The 9634-nt window shown below is 46.2% G+C and overlaps 1 protein-coding gene across 2 annotated transcripts in view; it reads right to left on the reverse strand.

Annotated features, from left to right (window-relative positions):
• USP30 (ubiquitin specific peptidase 30) overlaps positions 1-4943 on the reverse strand; it is a 26844-nt gene extending 21901 nt beyond the window's left edge. Inside the window, exons 1-3 of one of the 2 annotated variants that reach the window (XM_008520932.2) lie at positions 4441-4943; positions 1714-1823; positions 427-609 (exon numbers count right to left, since the gene is read on the reverse strand). In XM_008520932.2, coding sequence (XP_008519154.2) covers positions 427-609; positions 1714-1823; positions 4441-4703 — 556 coding nt within the window. In that variant the 5' untranslated portion in view covers positions 4704-4943. The remainder of the gene's footprint in view (positions 1-426; positions 610-1713; positions 1824-4440) is intronic. The other variant, XM_008520933.2, reaches the window with a different exon arrangement.
• Positions 4944-9634: the final 4691 nt, after the last annotated feature.

Consider the following 9634-nt stretch of genomic DNA (forward strand, 5'->3'; position numbering starts at 1 on the left):
ATGGCGCCTTACTATTATGTTATTTATCTCTCTCTGATGACTGCCAAGTTAAATATCTGCGAGTTTGTTAGGTACGTTCTGTATCTATCTAAATACCATGTGTATTATTTCTTTTTGCAAATTACCATCTTTCCTAGGCTAAGACACTTTTTTTTTTTTTTAACTTTAATGTTTTGGAAACCAGAGTACTTCTTAAAATCAAAACGCTTATGTGGCAGTGGATTTTTTTCTTCCCTAAAAAACTATTACTAAACTGACAATTTTTTAAATAAGTGGTTACATCTTTGATTAAAAAAAAAATACCTGTAAATATCTATTGGGCTCTTGGTGTTTTTTTTCCTAACGATCTGTATGATCTCTCTATTAACCCTGTGCCTGTGCTCTGGGCTGCCACCATGAAAATGCACACGACCCTCAGCCAGATACCTTTCAGGAGGTGCAGCAGTGTGAGCGAGAGATACTGGTGCGGCGGGGGCTCCATCTGATCCCTGGCGTACTGGCTGGTGAACTCCTCCAGCCACCTGATGAAGGCGGGGCAGGCCGACAGGCCCTGCAGCAGGGAGTTCATGAAGCAGGTGTTCCCGAGGTTAACGAGGCCAGGCACCAGCCCTGAAAGGGAGATGGGAGGAGAACAGCACGTCACGTTGGCCCAGCTCTTTTTCTCTCTCCTACTCAGGACCCAGAGTTTCTGCACTGTGGCCTTGCATTTGAAATCCCAATCTGAAAAAGGCCTTATCCACAGACACCCGAGGCCCAGTCTGAGCAGTGCTCTTTCAGGAGACTGTAAGCGACAGAAGGACAGGGCCCATCGTGCGTTACTTTTGAAACCCACCATGGTGTCTGGTACAGCTTGGCTTATATTGAAGGTACAAAAACACTTAGTAACATCTCTCCCTCTCTCTCTCTCTCTCTCTCTCACTCTTTTGCTCCCTCTTTCTCGCTCTCTCCTTTGATAAGAAAGCAATGTTTCTCAGAACAGAAAAAAACAATTGTTCTGTTGTTGCTCCCCAGGACAATGATCTTGTTCTTAAAATCAGCAGGGAAGACACTACTGTAGCAATTCTGATTAGTCTTTCTGCAAAGAGATCAACAAAATATGACATATTTCCCTCTTCTGCTGAAATTTCTTTAAAAATTCTTTTTACTATAAAAAGTTCTCAAACATGCACAAAAGAAGAGAGGATATATAACGAACCCCAGTCATAACCATCCCCAGACTTAAAAATGATCAACCTTTTGCTACATCTATCCCTTTTTTGTTTGTTTGTTTTTGCTGAATTTAAGTCAATATAAGAAGAGTAACATTTACAAAATGGGGCACTTAAAAAAAATAAATAGAATTTCGTATTAAAGAAACTAACTTGGAACTATTCCTGGTGACTAGCAGCTAGTCAGTGAAACCACAAATCATCACACAATTAGCCAGTTGTACTAGTGAAAAACACAACAGCCATATTAATGAGAACACAGACAATTAAGCCACTTGAAAGTTTTCATTACAAAGCATGCCTCAAACTCAAGACTTCAGAGGGTGAAATGTAAGTCTTTTTACTGCAGGGTATAAAATAATGAATCCTTAAATGGACTCCCGCTTAAAAGGAAGTACTGTTCAAAAACTGAAGATACAGAAGAACCAAGGCCCTCCCCTTTCGCACTCTTTCATAAGGGCTGGGGTCAAGTCTGCAGCCCACAAAGCCATGGCCTCCTTCTTACCTTTTCTACGCTTCTTTCTTTCCGTAATGGGACCCCAAATAACATATATTCCTGCTGCAAGAGCAGCCGCAATTCCACCTATAACACCCCAGTTCTTCATGACTTTATATCTAAAAGAGAAAATAAGTTTACCGTCTTCCCTCGTCACAAACAAATATATGCAGATACAGGGACGTGGAAATAGCATTTTGTCAAATAACCCAGTGGCCTGTCACAGAGCTAACTTTTCAAGTTAAAGTAACATACAGTATACGGTTGTATCTTGAAAATCAGCACATTTACACGTTAGGATTGAAAACCCAAGTCAGAGCACAACCTTCCAGAAGTCCCATCACACTCAGAGGGGAAGCCAGGGTTCTCCTCCTGCTCTGCTTCTCACTCTGCCGCCATCCCAGCCATGCTCCCACCTCAGGGCCTTTGCACCGTGGCTCCCTCTGCTTGGGATGCTCTTCCTCCAGATCAGTGCTTGGCTCACTCCCTCACCTCCATTCTCAACAAGGCCTCCCCTGAACAGACTATTAGAACCTGCACTCCTCGTCCCCTTGACCCAGTTCTGCTCTTTGTTTTTATCAGAGCACCTACCACCTTCTAACATAACATCCACGTATTCACTACATTTGTCGTCTGTCTCCCTCGACTGGAATGCAAAGTCCAGAGGGCGGGGTCTTTGTCAGTTTTACTCATGACATACCCCAAGTGTCTAGGTCACACCTGGCACCCAGTATGTTGTCAATAATATTTACTGGAAGATTGAGTACTGGCACAAAGATACAGAAATGGTTTTCTCTTTCAGATTAGTAAACAGGGAGGGTATACAATAGTATAAAAGATCTTCTAAATATTTATTAAAGATTTCTTACTTTTAGGCTTGACTTGAACACTGAAGTTATTCTTTTACTACAAATGAAGAAATTTCAACAGCAATTTAAAACACTGTTTTTATACAATGTATTTCCACTAAATAAGGCAAACAATACGTGTGTATATATCTATGTGCAATACATACCTGTATATATGTGCTAGACATGTGTGTGTATATATATGTGTGTATGTGTGTGTAATATACTGCTATCCCAACGTGTGGATCACGTGAGTATTGTTTTGATCTCGGCTCAGTCAACGTTAACTCAGTGAAGAATCACTGGTAATACCAGTAACTCTGTCCACAACGACCAACAACATTTTCCTAATGTCATAACCGATACAATTCATAACTGATAACTGAATTCCAAATAAGTCTTTGTTCTCTTGAGACAGAGTCAACAGACTGTGCAACTGCATTACTCTGGCTCAATTCTGCCTCTGCTATTCCCTAGGGCATCATTTCACCTGCTAAGCCTGAGCTTCCCCATCTGTGCAATGGGGACGATCACAAGACCTACGTCCCAGAGTTGTGGGGATTAAATAAGCGCTGGCATAGGGTGCATGGGAAGAGCTTCCTAAGTGCTGGCTGCTACGATTATTAAGTATTATCATCTCAGTCTCATTCATGAAAGTTATTCCTGAAGTTTCTTACTGCATCATGTGCTGACTTTTACACAATAGGTGTGTGCACAAAAGTGCCCAGCCAGAAAGGTTAAAAAGGACCATTACTGAAATTCTAAAGCACTTTACAAGCAGGAGAGAGGACGTGCAAAGGTCCTTCGCAGGGCATGCACAAAGGACCAGGGGCAAGCGGTGACTGTGGAAATCTCATTCCTCTGCAAAATGACAACACAAGGAGAGTAGTGGGGCCTGGGAGTGAAAAGATCTGGCCTCCCCCCCAGCTCTGCTGGCAGGTCAGCTGTAGGACCACAGACAAGGCCGTCCCAAGGCCTGTTTCCCACCTACAAAATAGGGGCACTGGACAGGATAGCAACTGAGCTTTTCCAGCCCTGGGATAATAAGCTCTTTACACCTGCCCCAGTTCCAGAGAAGGAAGCCGACCTGAGCAACAGGTCTGAGTCATTTAGGGTCAGTAACGGGGGTGAGTGCTCAGCTCTGAAGCCTGGAGCCCACAGGAGGATGGACAAGAGGAGGGACATAGGGGCCCTAACAGGATGGGGGACCCATCTCTTGGGGGTCCTCCCAGGAATAAGCGACCCTAACAGGACTGGAAGCCTTAACAGGTTAAGGAGTCCTGATTGGTTTAGGGACCTTTGTAAGCTAAGGAGTCACTAATAAGATGGGGGACCCACACAGAACAGGGCATCCCGGGAGGGGGGCGGTGGTGACAGGAACAGGGGTCCTGACAAAATGAGGTGGGGGGGTCAGATGCCAGGCACTTTACAGGATTGTGAGAACCACGGCAGGAGGGGAAGCGTGGTAAGGCTGGGGTAGCGCGGCAGGCGGGGGACTGACACGACGGGGGAGCCTGCAGGGATCGGGGGCACCCTGAAAGGAGGAGGGGGTCCTGGAAGGCCTGCGAGGCACGGAGACGTCCAAAGGGCGCTGACAGAATCCGGGACCTGGACAGGCCTCCCTGGAGGTTCCTGGGACAAGGACGGGGCCGGAGGAGCCTATGGCGGGCGGGGTGGGGGCCCTGCGAGAATTGGGGGCGCCGGCAGACATGGGGCGCGCGGACGGAGCTGGCGCGGCCGGAGGACCGGAGGCCCAAGAGGCCCGCCCTGCCGGACGCAGAAGCCTCCAGAACGCTCCGGGGACCCGGGGACCCGGCCAGGGCGCGACACGGCCGCCACAGGCCCCGGCGGGGGACTCTGGCCCGGCCGCCCCGCCCCCCAAGCTCACCTGACGGCCGCCCCGGTCCGCAGGAAGCGCTGGATGGCCCTGTCGGCCGCGGTCACCGCCGCCTCGGCCCGGGAGCTCAGCATCGCGGCCCCGCGGAAGGCCGGCCGCCCCCGCCGTGGCCGGACCCACGGCTCCGCAGGCTCCCGAGGCGGTGGAACGCGCAGCCAGACCCCCAGCTCCTCGGGGGAAAGTAGGCCGAAGGACTGGCTCCCCAGGGGACCGGAAGCTGCCGCTGCCGGAGAGCAAGAGCCGACGGACCACATCCTTGTTATCCTTTTTCTCCTTAGCAACCGGCGCTGGCGTCGGTTGCTAAGGGAGGCCCTGCGGCCAGGGGCTGCTTTGTTGTCAGGTTTTGCCAGGGCTGCGTTCGTAAATGCAGATACCCCACTTCCACGAGGGACCCTGTGTCATTTTAATTTTTCGGTGGGAGGAGGGCAGCCTCCGCACGGAAGCGGGATCAGGCCTGGGCCACAACTAGTTATTATTGTCGTCAGTGTGGAGATAGGTCGCAGAGGAAGTGCCTTTAATGCGCATGTGCCCATCTCCGACGACATCAATAGAGAAACAGAGGCCTTTCGTGATAGCCACCAAACTTAGTTTCCTTAGGTGCATTGGTAAGTACGTCACATGCATTATTCCCATTCAGTCTACACACCAACCCTAACATTACTCACATTTTACATCCCGGGAAACCAAAGAAGTTGAGAGAAATAAGAAGTCTTTTGACACAGCTTGCAAGCGGTGGAAACAAGATTGGCAGTCAAGTCTGTGTCTCCAGAATAGCGCTGTCCAATAAAAATGTAAGGAGAGACACATTTAAAATCCTCTAGCAGCCACATGAAAGTAAAAAACAACAGGTGAAAGCAATTTTAACAAAATCTTTTGCTTGATCCAATATATTCAGACTATTGTCATTGCTACACAAAAATTATTAGATAATTTACAGGGGTTTTTTTGTACTAACTATATCTCAATTTGAACCAGCTGCTTTCATGTGCTCAATGGCCGTATGTGGCCTGGGGCTGCCATATTGGACAGCACAGCTGATAGAGTATTAGAGCCAGAGAGAATTTGCCCTCCCTTTTAATCACTTTCCCCAACTCCAAAGCAAGGAATTGCAGCTACTTTAGTAAAGAAATCAATGCTTTTGCTCAGCGATTCTCAAAGTTTTAGATTTTGGTTTATTGATAGATTTCATTTATGTGAGCTACATCAAACTGTAGTTATGCTATTAGAAATTAAAATTGAGAAATAATTTTTTTAATTGAGATATAATTTCTACAGTAAAATTCACCCATTTTTCGCGTACAGTTCTATGAGTTTTGCAAATGCATAGTCATGTAACCACTATCACACAATCAAGACAGAATCAGCACTCCCCCCCAAAAATTACCCCCTGTCCCTTTGTAATCAACTCCTCCACCCACCCCCAACCCCTGGAAACCACTGATCAAAACAGAAAATTTTAAAACTCAAGAATACCAAAGCACACATTCCATTAGATCTCAGAACCATAACTTCATGACATGTTGTGTTGCATCTGGAAAATTCCAGGGGACTCTCAAGAGTGAATGAGAGTGGGGAAGGCAAATAATGTCTTAGTGTTATTATGAAAATAGTTTTGACCTCAATCACCCAGGGGATGATTGAGGAGCCCAGGGGTCCTGCAAATACACTTTGAGAACCAAGATTTTAGCCTGCCAGGTGCATATCCTGCCACCCAATAGGTAAATCCGCTCAGGACTCTGCATTCCAGGCTATTTTGAATAATTGGCACTGGGGCCGGCCCCATGGCCGAGTGGTTAAGATCATGTGCTCTGCTTCGGTGGCCCAGGTTTTCGCAGTTTCAGATCCTGGGTGTGGAAATGGCACCACTCATCAGGCCATGCTGAGGCAGTGTCCCACATTCCACAACTAGAAGGACCTACAACTAGAATACACAACTATGTACTGGGGGGCTTTGGGAGAAGAAAAAAATAGTGATAATAATTGGCACTTACAGAGTGTCCGTAGTCAATCGATTCACAAATATTTCTGAGGAGTTTACATGCCTTACCTCGTTTAATTCTCGCAATGACCACGTGAGTAATAACAGAACTCCACGTTTCAAGAAGTTAACCAGGTCTCCTGAAACCTGGCTGTTGCTATTCCTCTACCCAGTAGGGCTGTGGCTGTCATTGACTAATAGATGTTACTATAAATAAAGAGATATTACTGACTTATAATGATAATGCTGCAGCCAGCAACCAGCAGGGTCTGCTCTAACATCCATCAGGCAGATCAAGGGTTTGTGGCATGTTGGGAGATCACAGGGTCACTGGTCAGATCCTTAGAGATCTTTCAGCTGCTGGGATTATTCTGCAGGTAAATGGTTTACTCAGGACCCCCAACTCCTTGGGATAAAAACCTGAAGTGGTATTTTTCCAACTGCCCCCACCTATACGAAATCACACCTCCCCCTCATGGTCAGACACCATTGATAGCTCCCTTAGTACAACTTTGCAGCTACTTTCAGAGATCCGTCCCATTTCAGTATTTAAATTACTGCCTGTTTATTTTTTAATTTAAAACTCAAACGTGATTCCTCTGACTCCAGAGGCAAGAGCAGCCTGGAGAGAGAGAAGTCCAGCCCTGGACATCTTCTCCACTCCCTCTGCCAGCTCTCTTGTGTCTCAGAAGATAGACTTCAGCAATTGTGATCACATTGTCAGACAAAGCCACAGGAAAGATCTAGAATCCAGTTGGATGTTTTTTTAATATTTGAAAAAGTCATTCTTGTCCTGCCAGATAGCTAGACTCTGAAAAGAACATTAAATTCCATCCTGTGGGACAGTCTTTAGCACTTGACGGAGAGTTTGAAGCAAGAGACATTTTTCTCCCTTGTCTTGGGACAGTCTTGTCAGTGGAGAACTGGGGACCCCTCTCTTCAAATACCACACTTACCAAACACCTTCCTGTAAGCCCTGAGGGGAGGGCTGGCCCCAGTAATGGGCTCTGATTGGCAACTCTCTCAACTTAGACTGTGGAGCACTTGGTGTCTTGTGTCCTCAGCTTTGGGCCTAAGTAACTGTTCTGGAAAAAGAAGAAGATCCTTTCACGTATATGAAATACTTGCTTTTATTTCCAGGCAGAGAAAATAGAAACAGGAGGATTCGAGCACTAGCAAAATTTTTATTGTTTATTTTTTCCTTATTTGGTTGTTTTAGAGACCAAAACAACAATAACAATACAATGGCTCAAAAATTGGTCAAATTCTGCCTTTCACAGCACTCCAGAACTCTCCTGGACTCCGCTGTTGTTATTGTTGTCTGTTCCCATCGGTCCTCTGACCACACAGTTGGCCATAATCATGTCAGCAGCACATTCTTGGGGCTGGTTCTCCCTCCTTCCTAAATGAGTTTGTGGGTTCACCCCATGGGCCAGAAAGGGATGGCCCTTAGATTTCTCAATGTTGTGTGGAGGTGGGAAGGATTTCCTTGGGGAAAAAAGCGACCACCTTCATTGCTCAAACTAGACCCTTTGGGGAGTAAAATGTGTTGTTACGGGGCCAGCCCAGTGGCGCAGCGGTTAAGTTCACATGTTCCACTTCTCGGCGGCCTGGGGTTCGCTGGTTCGGATCCCGGGTGCGGACATGGCACCACTTGGCACGCCATGCTGTGGTAGGCGTCCCACATATAAAGTAGAGGAAGATGGGCATGGATGTTAGCTCAGGGCCAGGCTTCCTCAGCAAAAAGAGGAAGACTGGCAGTAGTTAGCTCAGGGCTAATCTTCCTCAAAAAAAAAAATGTGTTGTTACTAATATTCTGCTGGGACTACAGGTATGAACTGAGACTGTCCTCAAATATGTGATCACCCTAGACTCAGGGCTGAAATAAAGAAATCCTCCATTCTAGATTGAGACCAAAATTTCCAGCTGACTGACTGCTAACTCAGGTAATTCATCTTTTTCCCTGGATGTGATGGTTAATTTTATGTGTCAACTTGGCTGGGCCATGGTGCCCAGATATTTGGTCAAACATTATTCCGGATGTTTCCATAAAAGTCTCTTTGGATGAGACTAATATTTAAATCTGTAGACTTTGAGTAAAGCAGATTGCTCTCCCTAATGTGGGTGGGCCTCATCCAATCAGTTGAAGGTCTGAGTTGAGCAAAGAGACTGATGTCCCCCAAGAAAGAGGGAATTCTGCTAGCCAATGGCCTTCAGACTTTGACTACAACATTGACTCTTCCCTGGGTCTCTGGCTTGATGGCTCACCCTACATATTTTGGATTTGCTAGCCTCCACAATCATGTGAGCCATTCCTTAAAATAATCTCTCTCTCTCTCTGTCTCTCTCTATATATATATACATCATATACACATAGAATATGATTATGATTCTGTTTCTCTAGAGAACCCTGACTAGAACATCCTTGCCTGCAAACATAATAATCATAACCATTTGCCAAACACTTGCCAGCAGTTAGACTCTGTGCTAAGTGTCTTTGTACACTGTCCTATTTCATCCTCCCAGCAACCCCACCAAGTGGGTTCTATTAAAATCTGTATTTTATAGAAGAGGAAACTAAAGTCCAGAGAAGTGAAATGCCTTGGCCAAAGTGACGTAATGAGTTTGCGATTAGACAGGATGTCAGGCAGGTCTCTGTGGTTCTAAGGCATCTGTCTTAAGCCAGACACCTCTGCCTCAGACTTGAGCCCATTGGGATGGGACTATCACCGCTCCCCGGACTGTGATCGGCATTCCACGTTTCTGTTGGTTTCAAGTACCCACCTGGGCGTGTAGGACCACCTGGCTCTGCTTCCAGCTGAGGTTCCATTTACACCAGGGAGCAGGCTAACAGGGCAGTAGGAGAGGAAGCATAACTGGCTCTTACACCTTTGAAAAGATGCTCCTCCTTGCTTGGTAACGAAAGAAATGCAAATTAAAACTCCAATGAGAAAACATTATTTTCCCACCCATCAGACTGACAAAGCACGAAAATATGATAACACTCAGTGATGGTGAGTGTATGGGGAAACAGGCACTCTTGGGCATCCCTCTGGGAGGATAAATGGGTACCATCTACGTCCTATTGGACTGTTTACAAAAATTACAAATCTGCATCCTCTATGACCTAAGAATTTATCATACACACATTAGAATAAAGACATCTGTTGCAGCATTGTTGCTAATACGAAAAGATTGGAAGCAATC

The sequence above is a fragment of the Equus przewalskii genome, chromosome 7 (assembly GCF_037783145.1).
Source record: "Equus przewalskii isolate Varuska chromosome 7, EquPr2, whole genome shotgun sequence".
NCBI lineage: Eukaryota > Metazoa > Chordata > Mammalia > Perissodactyla > Equidae > Equus > Equus przewalskii.